The 24,482-nt window shown below is 41.0% G+C and overlaps 2 protein-coding genes across 2 annotated transcripts; one reads left to right on the forward strand and one right to left on the reverse strand.

Moving 5' to 3' along the window:
• Positions 1 to 2,243: 2,243 nt before the first annotated feature.
• Positions 2,244 to 8,426, reverse strand: si:ch211-243a20.4 (uncharacterized). The gene is made up of 6 exons (XM_057842607.1): positions 8,105 to 8,426; positions 7,668 to 7,937; positions 3,975 to 4,096; positions 3,664 to 3,786; positions 3,470 to 3,577; positions 2,244 to 3,395 (listed from the first exon to the last, which is right to left on the reverse strand). Exons 1-6 carry the CDS (start codon positions 8,193 to 8,195, stop codon positions 3,333 to 3,335), a joined length of 777 nt encoding a protein of 258 aa, XP_057698590.1. The 5' UTR covers positions 8,196 to 8,426; the 3' UTR covers positions 2,244 to 3,332.
• On the forward strand, positions 7,268 to 18,962 carry si:ch211-243a20.3 (uncharacterized protein LOC100151507 homolog). Its single transcript, XM_057842608.1, has 4 exons — positions 7,268 to 7,313; positions 15,746 to 15,875; positions 15,961 to 16,090; positions 16,440 to 18,962. The coding sequence occupies exons 2-4, from the start codon at positions 15,764 to 15,766 to the stop codon at positions 16,741 to 16,743; spliced, it is 546 nt and encodes a 181-aa protein (XP_057698591.1). The 5' UTR covers positions 7,268 to 7,313; positions 15,746 to 15,763; the 3' UTR covers positions 16,744 to 18,962.
• Positions 18,963 to 24,482: the final 5,520 nt, after the last annotated feature.

Consider the following 24,482-nt stretch of genomic DNA (forward strand, 5'->3'; position numbering starts at 1 on the left):
TTTAGCCCATTCTTCTTTTGCCAACTGCTCCAGATCTCTGAGATATGAAGGGTGCCTTCTCCATGCTGCCATTTTCAGATCTCTCCACAGGTGTTCTATGGGATTCAGGTCTGGACTCATTGCTAGCCACTTTAGAAGTCTCCAGTGCTTCCTCTCAAACCATTTTCTAGTGCTTTTTGAAGTGTGTTTTGGGTCATTATCCTGCTGGAAGGTGCCAGAGGTAGCAAAGCAACCCCAAAACATCAGGAGACCTCCGCCACGTTTGACTGTGGGTACCGTGTTCTTTTCTTTGAAGGCCTCAATTTTTTCCCGCGTAAACTCTATATTGATGCCTTTTCCCAAAAAGCTCTACTTTGGTCTCATCTGACCAGAGAACATTCTTCTAAAACGTTTTTGGCTTTCTCAGGTAAGTTTTGGCAAACCCCAGTCTGGCTTTTTTATGTCTCTGGGTCAGAAGTGGGGTCTTCCTGGGTATCCAGCCATAGAGTCCCTTTTCATTCAGACGCCGCAGGATAGTACGGGTTGACACCATTGTATTGTTGCGACCAATCACCGTAAAATAACTGGATAAAACTGAGTGATTTGGTGGCCTACAGCGAAGATTAGTTTGGAGCCCATCTAACTACACAATAATAATATAATAATATAGATATTTTTTTTAATATTCATTTATTTAATCATTTTATAACAAGCCACACAATGGGAAAAATGTAATAGAGTGCAGTGCAATGGTTTTGTGCAACTTGAAATTATATAGAACTAGGTACAGTTTTATGGATTAATTGTAGACCTTTGAAACAACAAGATCCATACACAATACAAATGATAAGCAAAAAAGCTTAATATGTAGCCCAGACTTGTACCCAACTTTGTGTACTATGACGGACGACTCGCTCTAGGTGAGTTTGAACTGTTTTCATTATACAGTGACCACAGAACACATCAGACTGACACACACTGCTTTGGTTGGGTAACTACTTAGTGTGTTTAGAGATTGTTTGTACAAAGTACCATAAAAAGCAATTCAAAAATTGGCCGGTAAATAATACTAATAGATAAAAAAAAAAAACGAAAATTGAAAGAAAATACAGTGTAGTCCTTAAAAGAAATTGTTGCTTCTTGTGTCAGTTCAGTTTCAGTCCAGTATTACTGTAGATCAAAGCCAGCAGTCATTATTATAGTTAACAAGTCCAAATCAGACATTTGATTAAATTACTTAAGTCCTTCCGATCGGAGTATTTCGTTGGAGTACACGCTTATCATGTGATATTAAAGGAAGTCAGTATCAAAACAGACTGTCTGTGTGTTCTTCCGGGAAAAAGTGGACATAATATATATGGTCAACTTGTCATCTTGAAAGTATTAATACTGTACGCATATCTTCTAATCCCATCAAAAAAAAAAAAAAAACTAACCTGTAATAGAAGCAGGTCTTTTATTATAATTTTCATTCAACAAATAAAGTGATTTTTTTGTAATAAGGACTTCTAATACAAAGAGAAGCTTTTTTCTGTTTTACTTGTCTTTCACATAGATTTAATTTCATTTGCAGATTAAAAAAAAAAAAAAAACGGAGAGTTTTGGAAATTAATGTTAATTTAACAAAAAAAATCTAATCAAAATAAAAAAAAATAACAGCACTCAATTATCAAGTTTTGATGGCTGGAGTGTGCAAACCAGTTGAAATTCATATAGGAGAATATCAACTGTGTACTGTGCCACGTTTCAGTCGAAAAAAAGTTTGAAAGTGACTATTAAGTGTTGTGAGCAACTGGCTGAGATATCAGTCTAAAGATATTTACGCAGAGGGAATACAGACACTTGTGCACACATGAGAAAAGTATATGGCAGTGCTAAGAAAGTACATTGAGAAAAAAAGTAAGCTTCTATCTATATTCGAAGTCCTTGTACTGAAAAATTAATCTTATTATTGAATGACCCTCGTACATTCATTCATTTTGTAATTCAATTCATCCATTGTCACTTTTTGTTTCATTACGCAACCATTTCAAAAAGTCTAATGAGTTGGACTTGAGTTCAAGTAATCCCTCTGTTTATTCCCATACGCTTGGCATATTTTCAGCCGATATTTTGTTGAATACAAAATCAATGAATTAAACTGCTCAGTTTAAACAGCGTGTTATTTCACAAAAATATTAAGTACCACATTGAACCAGTGAACTCCAAATAAGATTTTAGTGCACGACAACAATTATTATTATTATTATTATTATTATACAGCACACAGGGCACTGATTATGCTCACTGTATTTAACAATTTCTGTTTGAAATGAAATGAAAATTCATCCATTCATACATTTTCCAAACTGCATATCCTCACAAGGGTCGCAAGGGGCCTGGAGCCTATCCAAGCAAACAATGGGCAGGAGGCAGGCTACACCCTGAACTGATTGCCAGCCAGTTGCAGATGAAATGAACAATAAAAGAAAATGCAGTGCCTTTCTTTTCAATACAGCAAAATACAAGTTTTTTTCCCTCAACAATTACACAGCAGACAAGGTTGAAAAAAAATGTGATAAAATATACATATACATATATATATATTTCTGCTGTGTAATAACGGAAAAAGCATCAATAAAGGCCAACATTTCCAGGAAGTAGGCATAATTGCTGTGAGCAGACATTTTTGAATGGCAAAAGTGAATCTTTCAGATCATAAGCCATTGCTCATGACGTCAAATATACCCCAAAATGTCCAAGGTTACAATTTTTTAAACTGCAATTTCGTGTCCAATCCACTAGGTAATGCCCCAGGCAACCTTCTAGTTTGCCTATGCCTTGCTCAGTAACCCACAATGTATGTGGAAATTGTCTTTCAAATTATTTACTCGAATATTATATAGTTAACCTAAATGAAAAAAAACTCGTTGAAGACTTAGACTATTGAGGGAATGGAGTTGTAATCACGCAAGAATTTGAAAGAATTCTACCTACAAAGCTTGAACTATTGTTGTCCTCAGACAGCAAATGCTTTTTGGGTATCATTAAAAGGAAAGGTGATATATATATATATTTTTTTAAATACCGTTTTCAGCATTTTTGCGTTGTGTTGCATCAAATAAACTTATAAAAAATATAATTACATATTATTATAGTAATTTAATTTAATTGCAGTCTGTTTTAACTTATTCTTAACACAAAAATCCAACTTCAAGTAATTGGAGTTTGTATTAGAATAATTTTACATCGTGATTTTGTAGTCTTCTTAGAAAAATGAACCACGTGTGTGTGTGTATATATATATATACATGTCTTTAATGTTCTTGGGTTACAAATTACAATATCAGCTGGGGTTGACTCAGAGTAACGATTTAAAAATTCTCGTAAACAGACTCAAGTACCCCTTCATCTTGTGCTTGCGTTCTTTGTTTCACCTGAGTAGGGAAAGTAAGTTTATTTAGTCATACATTTCTGAACATGTGATAAAGTAGTTAAATTCTGTACTGACCGGGGTGTGGCCTGTTTTTGGCTTAAGAGCAGGCTTTCTTTGCTCTGTGTTTTTGACAGATGAGCGGTCCAGCACATCATAAATGGATCGAGGTCGTGACTCAAGACTCTGAAATAATGTGTCTTATCAGTTGTGGATAGAAAAGGAACAACAATAATGGCAAGAATATTCCTACACCCCACAGTGATTCTTACGGCATAAAGGGATGTGGGAGAAGCTATTGTTACACCCATGCTGTCATCCTCAGGCTTGTCTGCTTGTTGTTTTTTCTTCTCTCGATCATTGCTTACATTGCCATGCTCATGGTTTTTTCCCATCTGAAACATACATGTAGTGGAGCCATTTATTTATTTATTTATTTTAATGTGGCTTGTTGATATAGTGCGATTTTTAACAAAATTTGGACCATTAATTGTTGAATTCAATTTGAGAAACTATTTGGCTTTAAGAGAACACATTGTCTCAGTTCTATTGCAACATGCACTTGCAGGTGAGAACATCTTACCCAAGTTCCTCTGAAGACATACACAGAGCTGACTATACTAAAAATCAGCAACACACCGCTGAAGAAGCCCACTACTATGAAGTTTGTGTAGTCCACCGTAGCAAGATCCCTGTAGCTTTCATCTGGAAGAAAACAACTTGACATACGTTACTGTACAAAAGTTTAGTGTCACCCAGACAATTTTGTGTTTCCCATGATAAGTCAGACTTTGGCAAATAGAATATATCGTCAAGGCTTTGACAGGATTAGAAATACAGGTAGTCCCCGGGCTACGACATAGTCAATTTACGTGATTTCGACTTTACGATGCCGGAGTCTCGCCACCATTTTGTCTCCAGTCGTTTTTTTTTTTAATAGTTGTATTGAGTTCATTTTGCCTACACTAATAGATTAGTCAATTTTTTCTTTTATCCCAGACAATAGTAGGTGTTTTAAATACCTGACATGTTTCGGCCAACACTTCCGCCTTCGTCAGAGGGTCACTCTTTGTCAGCTGATGGATGAAGGCGTGACTCACCTGTCAGATTGACGGGTGAGTCACGCCCTCTGCTGACCATTCACTCTTCCAGGATGCTGTTCCAGGTTGTAGAGAGCATGTACGCTCCCTTGTCCCTGTTGATGGTCCTCAGGCCCTGCTTGCGGATCTCAATGGCCGCCCTGATTCGGCGCTGATGTTTGTTTTCTTCGTTTGTTTTTTTAAGTCGCATAAATAGTACCTTATTGTACCTCAAAGTAGCTTTTTTTTTACATTACTTTATTAATAAGCGTTCTGTCCTGACTAAATTTGAAGTTCATCTTTACAGACAGCAAACAAGACAATTATGCTTTTTGAAACTTTTTACTACTTTCACTTTTGACAATTTCTAAAGATGTAACACACATATGTAGACTTACTGTATGTTCAAAACGACACACATTTAAACGATAAAACACTTGACACAAAACAACTGGTGTTCAAACGTCCATCTAGTCTGATCAATATGTAAATTTAGTAGATTAAATTAGCCTAATTTGTCTAACAAAAGTCCGCTATCTTAAATGCTACGAATGCTAACATATTTACAATTGTCATAGCAAATCGCTCACACATAACTCCACAAACCATAGCTGTAAACTTAAGTATAGATGTATACACAAACATTTTTAGCTGAAACAACTTACAGCCTTGCGTTGGCAAAAACAGAGCGCAGCTATCCTTTAGCCATTGTCAGACGTTTCAGTTGGCTTCTCAGTCGTACAAGGCGACAGTCCAGCCAGACCCAACACTGCCACCAGAGGGCAGTGTATCCTCCCTCAATAAACAAAATATAATACTTTCGGACTTGTTGGATAGTTATTTTGAGATTTAGAGGTACTTAAAGGGTTCCAACTTAGGCGGAAATTCGGGATACGTCGCCAGCCAGCGTAGGAATGGAACACGTTTGTAACCCAGGGACTACTTGTCATGTTTTTTTTTTTTATTATTATTATTATTTTTTTATTTGAAGTAATAATTATTCTCTCCTTCAAACTTTGCTTTGGCAGAGAACATCCATTTGCAGCAATTATAGCATTGCAGAGTTTTGGCATGCCTGCTTTTCCTTCAATAGTTCTTGCATAATTTGGGGATGGTGCTTTGGGTCATTGTCCTGTTGTAGGAAAAAATTGGCTTCAATCAAGCATTGTCCACAGGATATGGGATATCCATCCATCCATCCATCCATCCATCCATCCATCCATCCATCCATCCATCCATCCATCCATCCATCCATCCATCCATCTATCCATCCATCCATCCATCCATCCATCCATCCATCCATCCATCCATCCATCCATCCATCCATCCATCCATCCATCCATCCATCCATCCATCCATCCATCCATCCATCCATCCATCCATCCATCCATCCATCCATCCATCCACCCACCCACCCACCCATCCACTGCTTAGTCTGGGGTCGGGTCGTGGAGGCAGCAGCTTTAGCAGGGAAGCCCAGACTTCCCTTTCCCTAGCCACTTCAACCAGCTCTTCCCGAGGGATCCCAAGGCGTTCCCAGGACAGTCGAGAGACATAGTCTCTCCAGCGTGTCCTGGGTCGTCTCCGGGGTCTCCCGCCGGTGGGACCTGCCCGGAGCACCTCTCCAGGGAGGCGTCTAGGAGGCCTCCGAACCAGATGCCCAAGCCACCTCAACCGGCACCTCTCAACGCAGATGAGTAGCGGCTCGAAACCGAGTCCCTTCCAGATGACCGAGCTTCTCACCCTATGTCTTAGGGAGAGCCCGGACACCCTGCGGAGGAAACTCATTTTGGCCGCTTGTATCCGGGATCTTGTTCTTTCGGTCACGACCCACAGCTCGTGACCCTAGGTAAGGGAAGGAACGTAGATCGACTGGTAAATCGAGAGCTTTGCCTTTCAGCTCAGCTCCTTCTTCAACACTACGGACCGGTGCAGAGTCCGCATCACTGCAGACGCTGCACTGATCCACCTGTCGATCTCCTGCTCCCTCCTACCCTCACTTGTGAATAAGACCCCAAGATACTTGAACTCCTCCACTTGCGGGAGGATCTCATCCCCGACCCGGAGAGGGCAGGCCACCTTTTTCCGACTGAGGACCATGGTCTCGGAAATGGAGGTGCTGATCGTCATCCCAACCGCTTCACACTCGGCTGCGAAACACTCCAGTGAGAGTTGGAGGTCACGGCTTGATGAAGCCAACAGCACCACATCATTTGCAAAAAGCAGAGATGCAACGCTGAGGCCACCAAACTGGACCCCCTCAACACTTCGGCTGTGCCAAGAAATTCTGTACACAAAAATTATGAACAGAATCGGTGAAAAAGGGCAGCCTTGGCCGAGTCCAGCACTCACTGGGAACGAATTAGAGTTAGTGCCGGCAATGCAGACCAAACTCTGACACCGGTCGTACAGGGACCGAACAGACCTTAACAAGGGGCTCAGTACCCCGTACTCCCGGAGCACCCCCAACAGGACTCCCCGCGGCACACCGTCGAACACCTTCTCCAAATCTAAAAAAAAACAAACATGTAGACTATTTGGGCGAACTCCCATGCACCCTCCAGTACCCTGCCGGATTTGGGATATTGTTGCAAAATGGAATTTTATACACCGTTTTTCAAAATCCCTTCAACATACATGAAGTGCCTATCAGGCCAATCATATTTATGGCAATTATGCCAAATTATGACACCTTTTCAGAAATCTGGTGCAATCATTTGACTGCAGTCAGCTGTAGCTTGTTTTAGCAGAAACCTCATTGGTTCAACTGTCTGTGCTGAATCGGTTGGAACAAAAACCAGGACCCACAGCAGGCCTTGAAGATCGATTTGGAGACCCTTGCAGTAATGTATTTAGATGAGTTTTACACTACTCAAGACAATAGTAATTTATAAATATATTATAGTTTTGTCAGCTCAGCATTGGCTTTATGAAAGCAGACTTAATGTTATTTTGGTCAGTTACTGGAACTAACAAATCCAGCGGATGTTTCTGTTCAAACAATACATTGGCCAGAAATACCCATTGTTGCCACTTTGCGACTACACTGATTCACACCAGGACATTTCATGCTAGGGGAAAGGTTTTTCTCTTGTATGCTTCCCAGTGTCTGCCAGCTTTCAGGTAAACACAACTAGTTTGTTTAGTGAAAGCCATTGTCTTAAAGTTGTCGCACATATGCCTTCACTTGTACTCACCTCGTAGTCGCAGAAAAAAATATGCTTTGGCCACTTTATACTGGCAACGATATTCTCCTGAATTCATGAGATTTTTCAGGTGCATTATGGCATTGTTGCTCAGAGCACGGTCACGAGTTGCCAAAAATGTGTGTTTAAAAATCAGCTGGCGATAAGGGTCGTAGCACATCAAGACATCACTACTTTGGTTTGCGGGGATGTGCAGCTCGTAATGAACGTGGAGATCTTCCCCTCTGATTGCTACAAAAACGGTGTCAAAAAAATGTAATCCTATGGAAACAAAGAAACATTAATAAGTGGAAATGCATAATCATAAGAATAACAATAATAAACACAAGGAAAACGATAGGTCCCTAGCGTGGAGCGACTTTGTCAGTGCTTGGGCCCTAATAATAAATTAATGTTTGCTATGTGATGTATTTTTGTGGATGACTTACTTGGAGCTGCAGCGCCTGAACATAAAGGAAGAAGCATTTTGAAAATCCAAATCAGCAACAGACAAAGATGCCAGTACTGTTGTGAAGCCATGTTTTACAGTAAATAGGTGTTTAAACCTCTTTATACTTTACTCTGCTACTCTCTTTACTGGTGGCTGTAATGTGTCCCGTGTTCGTAAACTAACAAATGGAACTTCCCGTTTGTGGGAAAATTCACTTCCTCAAAAAGTCTGTTGCGCTATGAGAGGTCACTGGCGGCAGAAAAAAGAACCTTCGTGATGTCACGGAACATTTGGGAAGTAGATCATAAAGCAGTAAAGAATATTCTCAAGTGTACAAAGACTTTGGGGTGGTACACGCCCAGGCAGTGATGCAGTATAATTTCCTTTTTTTTTTTGTCATGTAAATTGGTATAACAGTTTATAAGGAACTTTCAGAGTTAGCCACTCTTACAATAACTATGACTCTAAATTAAAGGTGTAAAAATCCAGGCCTTGGGGACAGATCTAAATAGAAAGCAAAACCTGGGAGTCTGTTCCATGTTTCTTTCTAAAATCTGTATCAAGTACAAGTCCCATATACAGTGGGGCAAATAAGTATTTAGTCAACCACCAATTGTGCAAGTTCCCGTACTTGAAAAGATTAGAGAGGCCTGTAATTGTCAACATGGGTAAACCTCAACCATGAGGGACAGAATGTGGAAAACAGAAAATCACATTGTTTGATTTTTAAGGAATTTATTTCCAAATTAGAGTGGAAAATAAGTATTTGGTCACCTACAAACAAGCAAGATTTCTGGCTGTCAAAGAGGTCTAACTTTTTCTAACGAGGTCTAACGAGGCTTCACTCGTTATCTGTATTAATGGCACCTGTTTTAACTCATTATCGGTATAAAAGACACCTGTCCACAACCTCAGTCAGTCACACTCCAAACTCCACTGTGGCCAACACCAAAGAGTTGTCGAAGGACACCAGAGACAAAATTGTAGACCTGCACCAGGCTGGGAAAACTGAATCTGCAATAGGTAAAATGCTTGGTGTAAAGAAATCAACTGTGGGAGCAATTATTTGAAAATGGAAGACATACAAGACCACTGATAATCTTCCTCGATCTGTGGCGCCATGCAAGATCTCACCCCGTGGAGTCAAAATGATAACAACAACGGTGAGCAAAAATCTCAGAACCACACGGGGGAACCTAGTGAATGACCTACAGAGAGCTGGGACCACAGTAACAAAGGCTACTATCACTAACACAATGCGCCGCCAGGGACTCAAATCCTGCACTGCCAGACGTGTCCCCCTGCTGAAGCCAGTAATATGTCCAGGCCCGTCTGCGGTTCGCTAGAGAGCATTTGGATGATCCAGAAGAGGACTGGGAGAATGTGTTAAGGTCAGATGAAACCAAAATAGAACATTTGGGTAGAAACACAGGTTCTCGTGTTTGGAGGAGAAAGAATACTGAATTGCATCCGAAGAACAACATACCCACTGTGAAGCACGGGGGTGGAAATATCATGCTTTGGGGCTGTTTTTCTGCAAAGGGACCAGGACGACTGATCTGTGTAAAGGAAAGAATGAATGGGGCCATGTATCGAGAGATTTTGAGTGAAAATCTCCTTCCATCAGCAAGGGAATTGAAGATGAGACGTGGCTGAGCCTTTCAGCATGACAATAATCCCAAACACACAGCCAGGGCAATAAAGGAGTGGCTTCGTAAGAAGCATTTTAAGGTCCCAGATCTCAACCCCATAGAAAATTCGTGGAGGGAGTTGAAAGTCCGTGTTGCCCGACGACAGCCCCAAAACATCACTGCTCTAGTGGGAGATCTGCATGGAGGAATGGGCCAAAATACCAGCAACAGTGTGTGAAAAGCTTGTGCAGAGTTACAGAAAACGTTTGGCCTCCGTTATTGCCAACAAAGGGTACATAACAAAGTATTGAGATGAACTTTTGGTATAGACCAAATACTTATTTTCCACCATGATTAGCAAATAAATTCTTTAAAAATCAAACAATGTGATTTTCGTTTTTTTTTTTTTTTCACATTCTGTCTCTCATGGTTGAGGTTTACCCATGTTGACAATTACAGGCCTCGCTAATATTTTCAAGTGGGTGCACTTGCACAATTAGTGGTTGACTAAATACTTATTTGCCCCACTGTAAGGTTAATTAGTGAATGTCATCCAGACTGAGTCCTAAAGAAATCTACTACTGGATGCTGATATGAAGAATTTGTTTAGACATGTGCTCAGTGTACTTGAACATAGCAAACAGCAAGTCCAAAAACTTTTCGGACACGGGTTTATAATAACTAACTCATAATACCAAACATGTGACCAAAATAACAAACCGATATGCTCACTACACAAACCAAATGCACACAATAATACATCGGCACGGTCAAAAAAATGTTAGCCTTCCTGCGCTCCAGCACCTGTCTTGTGACTGTCTTCAGTTAAAAAGCCGAGAGGATTGATTGAGGTGCTCAGTAAATACACCCCCGTAGTGGCATGGGGCAACATTACATAAAATAATACAAAATAAAAAGAGATCGTACTCAATAGATCTACATCTAAGAACATCTAAGACACACATTCAAAGGATGGAAAGAAGAAAGAAAAGTGCGTGTGCCTGTGTGTGTGAGGAATTCCACAATGGGTGACAAACGGCCTGTCACTAATGCAGACCAGCTGCGGACCGTGGCGAGATTCAGTCACCACAATCATTTTTATGCTTAAAGACGTTGAAGTGCTTTACTTCCTTTTGTTGTTGTTGTTTTTTTTTTGCTTCTCTGACACTTTGGTTCTCTTTGGAGGCGAATACTTCACTTGACGCTTTCCACAAAAAATTTTCGTGGAGATACGTGTGTGTGTGTGTGCCCCTATGTGTGTAGGTGGCCAACTGTGATCTCACCTCAGCCTGCATACCATGAAACTACACACAAACATTGAAATAACATCTGGATGCCAGTTATAGCAATATTAGGAGCAACTAGGAAATATTTAAAACATGAACACATTGAAAAGAGTTGAAGAAAAACCTAACAACTTAAATTTACATTTGAAATCAGTTAATCTGATATTTTCTTATGATAGGTCCTTCACATGAACAAAAACAGTGATGACTTTTGTTGTGTAGATTAATTATTCCTCAATGGTTAAGTTATTAGTGTTATACAGTTGCACTAAACCGCCAGGAAGACAACTTTTCTAATGTTAATCATGGCTTTCAGCACATTTTCTACATTTGACATCCATAACGCTGATCTATAGTGAAAATACAAAAAGCTAAAAAGGAAAAACTAAAATTTTGTTCCCCCACTTTGAACCCCTTATGGACCAGTGTGGCTTATTTATGGATTTTTTTTGGGCAGGATAATGATCTGAATATTGTATGTATCTCATAATGCAAAGTAAACACCCGTGGCTAGTATAGTGCAGTGTACATATGAACAAATAGTGTTCTTGTAAAATTTGCTGGGTGAGGTGTGTCAGGCGTATTAACCCCCCCCCCCCCCCAAAAAAAAAAAATATATACAGTGCCTTGCAAAAGTATTCGGCCCCCTTGCACCTTGCAACCTTTCGCCACATTTCAGGCTTCAAACATAAAGATATAAAAATTTTATTTTTTGTCAAGAATCAACAACAAGTGGGACACAATCGTGAAGTGGAACAAAATTTATTGGATAATTTAAACTTTTTTAACAAATAAAAAACTGAAAAGTGGGGCGTGCAATATTATTCGGCCCCCTTGCGTTAATACTTTGTAGCGCCACCTTTTGCTCCAATTATAGCTGCAAGTCGCTTGGGGTATGTTTCTATCAGTTTTGCACATCGAGAGACTGACATTCTTGCCCGTTCTTCCTTGCAAAACAGCTCGAGCTCAGTGAGGTTGGATGGAGAGTGTTTGTGAACAGCAGTCTTCAGCTCTTTCCACAGATTCTCGATTGGATTCTGGTCTGGACTTTGACTTGGCCATTCTAACACCTGGATACGTTTATTTTTGAACCATTCCATTGTAGATTTGGCTTTATGTTTTGGATCATTGTCCTGTTGGAAGATAAATCTCCATCCCAGTCTCAGGTCTTGTGCAGATACCAACAGGTTTTCTTCCAGAATGTTCCTGTATTTGGATGTATACATCTTCCCGTCAATTTTAACCATCTTCCCTGTCCCTGCTGAAGAAAAGCAGGCCCAAACCATGATGCTGCCACCACCATGTTTGACAGTGGGGATGGTGTGTTCAGGGTGATGAGCTGTGTTGCTTTTACGCCAAACATATCGTTTTGCATTGTGGCCAAAAAGTTCAATTTTGGTTTCATCTGACCAGAGCACCTTCTTCCACATGTTTGGTGTGTCTCTCAGGTGGCTTGTGGCAAACTTTAAACGAGACTTTTTATGGATATCTTTGAGAAATGGCTTTCTTCTTGCCACTCTTCCATAAAGGCCAGATTTGTGCAGTGTATGACTGATTGTTGTCCTATGGACAGACTCTCCCACCTCAGCTGTAGATCTCTGCAGTTCATCCAGAGTGATCATGGGCCTCTTGGCTGCATCTCTGATCAGTTTTCTCCTTGTTTGAGAAGAAAGTTTGGAAGGACGGCCGGGTCTTGGTAGATTTGCAGTGGTCTGATGCTCCTTCCATTTCAATATGATGGCTTGCACAGTGCTCCTAGAGATGTTTAAAGCTTGGGAAATCTTTTTGTATCCAAATCCGGCTTTAAACTTCTCCACAACAGTATCTCGGACCTGCCTGGTGTGTTCCTTGGTTTTCATAATGCTCTCTGCACTTTAAACAGAACCCTGAGACTATCACAGAGCAGGTGCATTTATACGGAGACTTGATTACACACAGGTGGATTCTATTTATCATCATCGGTCATTTAGGACAACATTGGATCATTCAGAGATCCTCACTGAACTTCTGGAGTGAGTTTGCTGCACTGAAAGTAAAGGGGCCGAATAATATTGCACGCCCCACTTTTCAGTTTTTTATTTGTTAAAAAAGTTTAAATTATCCAATAAATGTTGTTCCACTTCACAATTGTGTCCCACTTGTTGTTGATTCTTGACAAAAAAATTAAATTTCATATCTTTATGTTTCGAGCCTGAAATGTGGCGAAAGGTTGCAAGATTCAAGGGGGCCGAATACTTTTGCAAGGCACTGTATATATGGCGAAAAACACTCAGGTGACTTGAAGTTACGCTCTGAGACCCCAAATTTGGCCGAATTTCAAAATTGTCCTAGATGCATGTGTGATACATCATTGGAAAGCTTAAAATCTCAATTTTCTGGGGGAAGAAAATCTTTGAACAGGATGGCATTTAAAAAAAAGAATTTTCTAAAAACAGCAAAACTGGAGGTGAGAGCACGAGAGCAGAGTTAAAGACACCATGATTTTAACGAGATATTATCACATACGTACCTTGTTTCGATCCAAAAACTCCATGTAGCATGCATCATCAAGTGTCAACACAAAGATGTGAATGGCCACAGCTGGATTATTTGGGGATTTTATGGGTGAAACGTGGTAAAAATTAAACCATAGTTATGAGGTAGATATCTGACTTACTTACAGACACCATTTTTTTCATTGTGACGTAATTTGGTTAAAAGTTTAAAATACGCGAGTGAATAATTTTATATATATATATATATATATATATTTTTTTTTTAAACGAAATATTAGATGTCAATTAATGATTCTAAGCTAAAAAAAAATAACAGACATTTTGAATAAGAAATATACTCGTAATTACTTACCTTCTTTTTATGGCTGGGTTGAAACAAAAGCAGTTGCGTGACGTCTGTAAATGGGTTTCCAGGGTAAAACGGACAAATTAAAAATAGTTCGGGGGCGTAATGCGCCATGACTCTGCTATTGCAGCATATAGACATATTGTTCTATCAAACACAACAGTTCTTTTGGGTTAAAATACAGCAGTTCATTTTAAAGAGGGGTGCAAGAGCAGAAACTGCTTTTTTCAGTCTTGTATTTTCTGCCATATAGGGAAACCTCGAGTCTTTGGGTTCCGGGGGGAGTAGGAAGCGCGGGGCGATGGCCTACGTCGCCCCCGGCCGTCTGCCTACCAGGGGCGACGCGAGCGATCCCGGAGAAGCCGGCGTAGGCAAGAATACTATGGCGACGACACATCATCTATATATATATATATATATATATATATATATATATATATATATTAAACTGCCCAGCCTATCAAAGTTACTTTTTTAAAAAGTTTTTTTCTACTAAATCAATAATGTTATATGTTTTTAACACCGACCTGCAATAACAACTTCATTAAAAATACTATAGTGACTATAGTTCAAATGAATGCAATAGGTGTTAACATATTGGTATCTACACTTTAACAGAGCATGGAACTATAATTATTTCAATATTTGAGTTCTCTTGCGAGTTAGAAAAAAATATCAATAATAATGTGTAATGTAAGAAAGGCATTTTATCTTCCTGAGTACCTTCTTCCAATATGGGAAAACAGTTCCTTTGATGATAAAAACAAAGGCAACAAAGCCCCCACCCCCAATTCACATTTGGTACTGTACTTTATAGAGCACAAAATGAGTCATTTCAGTTTATTTGGTGGGTGGGAGATATTCAAGTTTTACAATGTCCTTTACAGAGGACAATTTACACCTACTGGTAGTCAGGAAGCTACATCAATATGATAATGAATAAGTTAATTTTAGTAGTTGACAAATAATGCATAGCGTATAATACAGTATATTGCTGCTATTTATTGAGCTGGAATTAAATGATTTAAGTTTAATTTATTTAAGGATTTAAAATATTGCATGATTTAGTTATGGCTAATGAAAATGCAATTTCATTTGTTGATATTACAGATATTTTTTTCTGAAAGATTTTGAAGGTGGAGATTGTCTTTTGAGACTGCTATTCCGTACCAGGAGGTGCAACTAGTTCATAATAAGAGGTGGGCTCAACTCATGACCATTACGTAGTGAGAGAGAGCGAAGTTCTTCCCTCACCAGAATTGTTTTTCAAGCATAATTGAAAAGGCACTGAAACGGACAACAACATTAAAAGACGAAAAACAAAGAAAAAGAGGCTTATTGCATTTCAAACCTATGAAATTGTGAGTATTTCTTCTCATCTTCTTAACAGTAGCAGAACTACAGCTCTTCTGGCAGCAAATGTGCAGCATAATAATAACAATAATACATATGCAGTTTAGTCTACAAGAAATTATTTCATTCAAGTGGGCGTAGCAGTTCAAGGCTTGATAGGGTATGAGACATGTTTTTGCCAGATGTGAAACATGTGCAGCAGATGACTGTTTACCATTTATTTTCACTATATTTTCCTTCAACGATCTCTCTACAGATCTGTTATAATACCAAAACAATGAGTCAGCAGCTTAGTTGTGATTCTGTGTGATTAACACTCTCTATCATGAGGATACTGCACTGTTCAGACCTTCAGTGATTTTTGTTCTGGTTGGTGGGTAGGTTTAGTAATTCGACTTTACAAAGTACACTTCATGTATTCACCTTCCTTCCATATAGACTTTATGGGGTCGGTTTCCACTTTGTTCTAGTGTAAAAGTGAATGGTTGTCAGTCTTTGTGCACTGTGATTGATTTAATTTCTCTATAGGTGGAGGGTCTGCTGGTCATGAATCTTAATTTGCTGTTGATGGGGCTGTTTTCAGTTGTCATGATAACAGGAGCAGTTACAAATAATGACAACAGATTGGATTATGGACATTGGAACTACAGAGATGGAGGTAGATCACCCAAACAAGTTCAATTAAGTGCTTTTATTAACTTGACATTCAAATTAAAATCTGTTTGTGTGTGTGTTTGTGTCAGCCGACAATGTTAATGTGGAGTCAGTTCGCAGTTTGACTAAAGTTTTGGATGTGTGGGGAAAAGGGATTTTCAAGGAAATCAAGACTTTGCTTCATTCCCAACCCACAACACTGCTCCCTGACTATTCCAGGTATCTTTCAGTACTAAATAGTCCTTTAAAACCCGATGAAGAAAGTTCACCTTAAGTCAAGAAACTTGTTACGGAATTAATTTGTTATCGTTGAGGTTCACGGATTCACATATAAACAGTGGCTGACTTTTTTTTCTTTTAACCGTTTCCCCTTACAATACAGGCTTGTTATGTTTTTCTGAGAAGAAACGTTCTTACAAGCCATAATGCAAATAACCTAATAATGTTTTTCATATTCAACCCATCCATCTTGTTTAAACCATGACACCAGTGACTGGTCATTTAGAACAATAATAGTTACCGTGGTGATAATAAGGTACAAACTGATCATCTGCTCTTCATCCTGCAGGGTGCGTCCTCTATCAGAGACCATCAACGACCTGTTCAAAGAAGTTTCAATGCTGCATCAGCGTATCACAGAGCTCTCTGATCGCCTAGCAACCATGGAACCGTTCTTCCGTCACCATGGCTACCATGAGGAGGGACTTGGGGATAACCTGTCTTTGGCACGTCAGAGCCTGAAAGGTGAGGAGGCGATCCTGGCATCCGCATGGGAGAAGACTCACCCAAAGAAGGGCGGCCGAGTGGTAAGGAGACGGAGGGTGAAGGTGTTTAAGAAACAGGAGTCAAGGGGAGCGCACAGTGACAGCTAATGCCGAAAGATGAAAAAGCTGGAGATTTTTCTTTTTTAATCATTATTATTGTATGAAATCATATTCCCCCCAAAATATTGACGCTGCACATCCTGCAAAATATATTGTTTTTAAGTTTCAGAAATATACAATCTACTTTGGTTTATTGTAACATTGAATCTTGAAATTCACACAATAAATCTTCAAAATCACCTAATTTTGTGGTCAACAAACCTGTTTTGAGGAGGAAAAAAAAAAAAAAAAAAAAAAAGGATCATCATAATGCAGTTTAGAAAGCAGTTGCACTGTTGCTTTCAAGCCAGAGGGAAAATATGTTAGGGAATAAAATATTTTAAGAAGATTGTATTTGCACAGGTTACATTAATGTGCAAAAATTATATTAGTAATTCAAAAGTGACGAGTCTTTTATGTGTATGTGAAAATGCAAGCGATAATAATAATAATGATAATAATAACCTGTCAAGTGATAATAATAATAATTAAGTTTGTCATAAAGAGAAAGTCTGCTAAATTGTTTTCCTGGTTTGATTACGTGGTGTTCCGCATATTAACCGACTATGCCAATTTTAGGCATGTGGGAGGAAACCAAAGCATCCAGACAACACCCACACGCCCACTCTCACAACATTCACGTCCCAAATTAATCAGTCATATTTAAATGAATGGTCAAGGGTCTATCAATGAAGCAAATGTATTAATTGTTGAAAGAACAGATTTTTTTTTTCTTTTTCATCTCAACCAACGTGGCTGTAAAATTGATTAAATGTTTAGTCCGGATTGAAGCCTTTGCTATACCTCATTTCGCCACAGAGTGTCAGTGTCACTTGGACTGTAATCACAACCGGCGAAGGCCAAGACTTAAAACCAGCCAAGGTTTCACCACGTTTTAACTCAACTGTTGATATCACATTGAAACACATTGAATTTCTGTCTTATCCTAACACTGGGTCCATTTCTACATTTTTTTTGTGAAAAGGTTACTGTTTTCATGGATGGTATTTGCGCATGCCTTAAAGAGCATATGACAGGAGAAAAAAAGTCTTAAATGGCATTATTATGTGAATTAGAATCATATTTTGAGACGATTCGACTATATACAACAATTTAGCAAAGCACAGATGACGAGAAATTAGTCTTTTAATCTGCCGGTTAGCCACGCCTACCATTATAGGGCTTTAGCGTCCCCAACAGGTGGATGACGTCAGAGGTAGACTGGGCTCATCGGTTTTACTATTCAGCCTATTGAGGGGGAATTATTCAGAACGAGGAAAACGTGACGAAGAGAGCCGCAAAATGTCATTGTTTCAGTCTCTCTACTCCAATATTTTTACAGGATATTCTTTTTATCCAAGTATTTTTTCCCAATAGCTATATAAATGGCTTGAGAAGAACCAGTCAGCCCATGGAGGGGGAACTATTCACAACGAGGAAAACGCGACGAAGAGAGCGGCAAAATGTCATTGTTTCTGTCTCTTTACTTCAATATTTTTTACAGGATATTCTTTTTATCCAAGTATTTTCCCCAATAGCTATATAAATGGCTTGAGAAGGACCAGTCAGCCCATCGAGGGGGAACTATTCACAACGAGGAAAACGCGACGAAGAGAGTGGCAAAATGTCAGTTGCCACGTTTACATGGAGCCAAATATTCCAATTACAATCGGAATATTTGTTCAAACCGAATAAATGTGTTCCATATAAACACCTCATTCAGAATGAACAGGCCCAAACCGAATGGAATTTCATTCCGATTCACAGGGGTGGAATATTCCTTTTCCCAAACCGATTAGAAGTAAAATTATATCATGTAAACAGGGAAGCGGAATGGTGTCTGGTTGCGTTCTTTCTGCGCATGCTCCGTACTGACGTGGTGACGTCACTCGGTGACGTAAGTAACGTCACTTGCAACATGGCTTCCAAGCACACGCACAGCGCACCCACACAACTTTTTAAATGAACGGCGTATCATTCTGAAGTTTTGTTTCCACTCGAAAAGTTAAAACAGCAGCTGATCTGACGATCGATCTCCATGTTTTGCAACGTGACGCTTTGTTTTGATTAATCTGCGCATGTCAGACGGCAGTTGTCAAACGTCCTTTCGGAATAAAGGCAGTCACATGTAAACGCTGGATCGGAATAGATGAAGTGACATGTAAACAGCTGATGTGAAATTTCCATTCAGAATGATTTGAATCGGTATGAATAAAAGTCAGCATGTAAACGTGGCTATTGTTTCTGTCTCTTTACTTCAATATTTTTGCAGGATATTCTTTTTATCCAAGTATTTTCCCCAATTGCTAAATAAATGGCATGGTCATGACAAATAAGTCTTGTGCTGAATGGAATATGAAATAATAAAAATGCATTTATTCAGGACGACATGGCAAAATTACTCCATAATGGTCAAAACTGTTGACTTCACCTTTACTGTCGCACCTCCCGAACGATATTTTATGACACCTAAATCGGACATATGTCATTTCCCTTCCCCGGCTTCGGAGAATGTAAACAAACCAGAAGGCGTGACAGCTAGCCGACATGCTAACCCGAACCGAGTGATGTTTCAAAGTCTTCGAAGCGGAAAATCACACATAACTGTCCTGGATTATTTGACATGACGACCCGGTTGTCGATTGTGTTTGCGGATCGGCAAACCGCCCGGCGGAGAGCAATTTACAGTTCGTTCCCCGGAGGAGGGTGGCTGGAGTTGTTGTGCAGCTAACGTGCTCCTGCTAATGAGCATTAGGAGAGCTTTTTACATGCCTATCAATGATCAAACGTAATTAGTCCTTCATTTAAAGGAAGTTTGTAGTGTTTACTTTGTAATCGCTGTATTCGTATTTGACATAATACAAAACAAGATGTTTACTCACTTCCTCCTAAATCCAGTGGTCCCACAGTAAATATCCACGGTGAATGGGAACCTTTTGAAACTCCAAAAAGGCGCATACGCCTCTCCCTTATACAGAATGATTTTTCTGCAGCCGTTTGGCTGGTGTGATGCGAAAAATAAATGTATTAATCTGCAAAATCAGCTGAATCCTTCGTTCTCATACACAACAGTACATTGTAGCGTGAAGAGGACGTCTTCTACCGTACACGTCACAGTGCCCTCCTCCTCAATGCAAGACCGAAGCCGGAAGTCACTCATTTTCATGGCGCGGGATTCAAAACACTAAATAAAAATAGCGATCGCTTCCACACACATCCAAGCGGCCCATATCATTCAGGGGCATAAAATACCGTGTGCATTATGAAATAAACATGCTTTTTCGTGTCACAGGCACTTTAAAGTCTTCATAAAACTTTTTCTTCCGCAGCAATTTGATCCCATCCATCCATTGCTTAATTTCTTTCATTTTATTGGCTGCAACTGTCTCATCCTACCCAGAGGTGGGTAGAGTAGTAAAGTAAGAGTAGGGTTACTTCAAAATAATATTACTCAAGTAAGAGTAAAAGCCCAAAGTCGGCGTGATGTCACGATGACGTCACCTCGCTTAGCAACGTGTCGCCATTTTGTGAAGGGGGTACGCACAGCGAAACATTCCATGGACAAACGTCTGAAATTCATATATTTCAGGTGTGTTTTGCGTCTTTTTTCCTAAAAACGTCTTAAACGTGGCTTACTATTATCACGAGTCACTGCCGACAGACACGAGGAGGCGATGCAATTTAAAATTCGCGTTTATTGGCGTACAAAGCTGCCGATACAAAGTCGCAGCTGATAGCTGGATAAACAAAGGAATGGCCTGCAGTGGACTTCGGAAACATCTACAACTATCTCATAAAGTCACCCAGTAAGTTGACCTTTATCATTTACGTGGAATTTGTACTGTGTGAAACTGAGACAATTGGTAGCATATACGAAGTGATTATTTCTGCCGTTACCGGTAATGCGCCTCCAAGCTTTCTTTAGCCGTCATCACGTCACGGCAAAATAACCAATTCCCACCAGGCCACTAATATACCGATTGACTAATAAGAGCAGTTCACGACAAAAGAAAAAAAAAAGGCTTTGCGAGTTGCCGGTTACGGTAATAATAACCACTGCCTAGTCTGTTGAATCGTAGTAGCTAATTGGGGCAAAAAAATAATCGATTAAACTCACCAGTAATTAAATGTCGGCTGCAAACGTAAATGTGCTTGGATTTAGGTTCCTACAGGCGAAAATAGTCCACGGAACCGTCTTCTTTTACTGTTCCTCGATTAATTGCGCTCAGCCATTTGTTTTTTTCTCACATGGAAGAATGAAGAACTTCAAATGCGGCTCCGAACTCTTCCTTGTGTGACAACCCGCAACACTGCAACATTTAGCCATTCCGACGGAAAAAAGACGGCAAATAAGACGAAAGTTCAATGCGTTTCTACTATAGGCCCTACCCACCGACGTCACAAAATAACGTGATCGCTGTATTGTTCCGCCCCCTTGTCCGTCATTTTGTGTCTGTATTATCAATGGTCTCAATTGATCGAGCAATTTATAATGCATTTCATGGAAGACCCGGTGCTTTCGGATGCCGTAAACTCACTGGATGCGTTGCATAAAAGGCGTTATGTGGAAAAGCTTCAGTTTATCCATTCGGCAGATCCATATTTGATGCCTAAATCGATGTTTTTCGACCCGCTGTCTTCGCCGTATTTGCCTGACATCTGCTAGCTACCCTGATATTTACAACTATCTTGTCCACACAAAATCAGCCTATTCTCACGAAAGTTTGAAAAACTTTAAGAGCTTGGAGGCTTATAAATACTTAGTTGCTGGTTGGGTGAAACAGGTCCTCGTCCACGAAAATTCGGCAGGAATCTATCTTGTGCTTGGAAAGGTGAATTACGAAATTTTTAATTCAAAATCTTTTGTTCTTGCTAAAATCCACTGTCAAGTCTAATGTATTTCATGTCATTTGTCAATGGAGCTAGGGCTTTTAATGTTTATATGGTTTAGCGATAGCACTCTCACTACATACATAGGTGTATGTTGTCGGCGATTAGCCTAGCAATGATCTTAATTGTGGTTGTCAGCCCAAAACCCTCTAAATATAAAGCAATGATCTTAATTGTGGTTGTCAGCCCAAAAGCCTCTAAATATATATTAAATGCATCTTACCAGATATAAAATGACTACTACATAATCTGTGGTAATCATTTGGAGCCCAGTTTTCTCGACGAATTGCAGCAGCCCATCTCGCTCTCTCCTCTCCGGGTCTCTCGGAATCCGGTAGAACTTCAAGTCTCTCCGTCTATCTTCTCTGTTATTGCAACCGACCGCCACACACGCCTTCACCATTTTGATTATTAATGTTAACGAGCAGAAACACACGCCGTAAATAGGAGGAATGTACGTAGCCGTAACAGGTAAACACGATGTGTTGACGGACAATTGGGCGGCACCAGTCAGGAGGGCGGAGTTGTGACGTCACGTGGGTAGGGTCTATAAGTGACTCGTCTTTTACCTCAATGTCAATATGGCGACGCTTTGTTGTGGCTGGTGACGTCATTAAATGCCCGGATGTCCGACTGCCTCTATAGTCTCCCGACATTAAATAAACGTTGAATTTCCATCAAAATCACCTGTATGGTTGAAATTGAAATTTTAGACAATAAACAATGTTGACTCAACATTGCAAATACCGATGACACCTGACAGTGACGTTGAAATAACATTGTTCTATGGTGTGTCAGACGATGGTTGGGTTAACATCGTTTTATAGTTGATGAAATAATATTGACAAATAGTTGATTTTTGATTGACCAGGAAATTTAATTGAAAAGTAATCAAATTTTGGATGAGCTTGAGTTATGGTCAAAAAATAGTTGTGTTCGTGGTTGAGCAGGAAGACAGCGTATCACCTCAAACGAACTCCACTGGAAATGCCTTGTTTAAAGATAGCCGTATTTAAAGGTAAGCCTGTTGCTTTTCTGCTGAGCCTTTCTCAGCAATGATGTCTGACGGTAGAAAAAAACACGTTTGTCATCAAAGTTATACTTAAAACGGTTTGCCTGACACAACGTGACAAAGTTGCCGAAATTGTAAGAAACGGTGCATTTGCTGTGATTGACATACAAGCGAAAACCTACTTAGCCTGGATGTTAGCTAAATAGTGTTAAGGTGCGAGAGCAATAGGGGATCCCAGAGTGGACACACAGTGGTAAAAATGAGCAATCATTTATTGAAGATCACAAGGCTGTCTCGGGTGTAGATTGCTGGGAGCGAAGTTGGGGAGCTGACGTGGGATGAGGAGGCTAGGAAGAGAGGCAGGCGTGTAATCCGATGAGGGGCGCGCAGAAGGCAGGACCTGGGACGAAAGCAATGTAGTCGTAAGCCGGAAATCAAAAGATAGCAAATACAAGGCGAGATACAACTGACGTGTGAAGCAGACAAGTTGCCAAGTTGATCGGGCGACGAGGTGGCAGCGTCCACTGGCTTTTATGGATGGCTGATTGGCATTGCCAGCACCTGTGGCCGCTCCACCCGTCTGTCGTCCAACCTGCAATCAATAAAAACATGCACACCTGCCGGAGGTGGGCAGGTCTCAGAAAGAAGGGGAAGAGGACCTAACAGGAACCCCCCCCCCCCATGGGCGACACTAGGCGCCCGACGGAGATGGGCGCGGTGGAAGTCCCGGATGAGCGCCCGCGACAGCACCCACCGGGCAGGGATCCAGGACCGCTCCTCCGGGCCATAGCCCTCCCAGTCAACAAGGTACTGGAGCCCACGGCCACGGCGGCGGACATCCAGAAGCCGCTCCACCTGGTAGGCCGGATTCCCGTCGACCGACAGAGGCGGCGAAGGGGGCGGAACGGGGGGGCCAAGGGACTAGTGGAGACCGGTTTCACGAGGGAGACATGGAACGTGGGGTGGACCCGGTAATGTGCAGGGAGCCGGAGACGCACCGCGTTGGGGTTCACCACCTTCATGATCTCAAAGGGCCCAACGAACCGGGGGGTGAGCTTCACGGACCCTGTCTTCAAGGGCAAGGACTTGGAAGAGAGCCACACCTTTTGGCCGACAGTGTAAATCGGTGCGGGCGAGCGGCGACGATCGGACTGGGTACGGGACCTCTCAGAGGCGCGGAGGAGAGCGGCGCGCGCTTGTTCCCAGACTCTGGAGCAATGGTCGATGTGGCCTTGGACAGACGGGACGGCTGTCTCACTTTCCTGGGAGGGGAACAACGGGGGTTGGTAACCCAAGGAACACATGAAAGGTGACATACCCAATGAGGCATTCGGCAGGACGTTGTGCGTGTATTTAATCCAGGGCAACTGGTCGCTCCAAGTGTTGGGGTGAGCTTGAGTGGTGCACCGGAGGGCTGCCTCGAGCTGCTGGTTTGCACGCTCACACTGGCCATTTGTCTGTGGGTGGTAACCGGAGGAGAGGCTCACTCCCACGCCCAGGGCCACACAGAAAGCCCTCCAGACCTGAGAAGTAAACTGGGGTCCCCTGTCGGAGACTATATCTGACGGGATGCCATGCAAACGGAAGACATGGTTAGTGAGCAGGGCTGTAGTTTCCGTGGCTGATGGAAGTTTGTGAAGGGGAATGAAATGAGCGGCTTTGGAGAATCTGTCCACAATAGTGAGAATTACAGTATTACCTTTGGAGGGGGGCAAACCGGTGACGAAATCCAGGGCTATGTGGGACCAGGGTCGGCTTGGGACAGGTAGTGGGCGAAGGAGTCCAGAGCTGGGCTTGGTGGACGTTTTGCTGCGCGCACATACTGTACAGGCTAGGACATAGGATC

The sequence above is a fragment of the Corythoichthys intestinalis genome, chromosome 8 (assembly GCF_030265065.1).
Source record: "Corythoichthys intestinalis isolate RoL2023-P3 chromosome 8, ASM3026506v1, whole genome shotgun sequence".
Lineage (NCBI taxonomy): Eukaryota > Metazoa > Chordata > Actinopteri > Syngnathiformes > Syngnathidae > Corythoichthys > Corythoichthys intestinalis.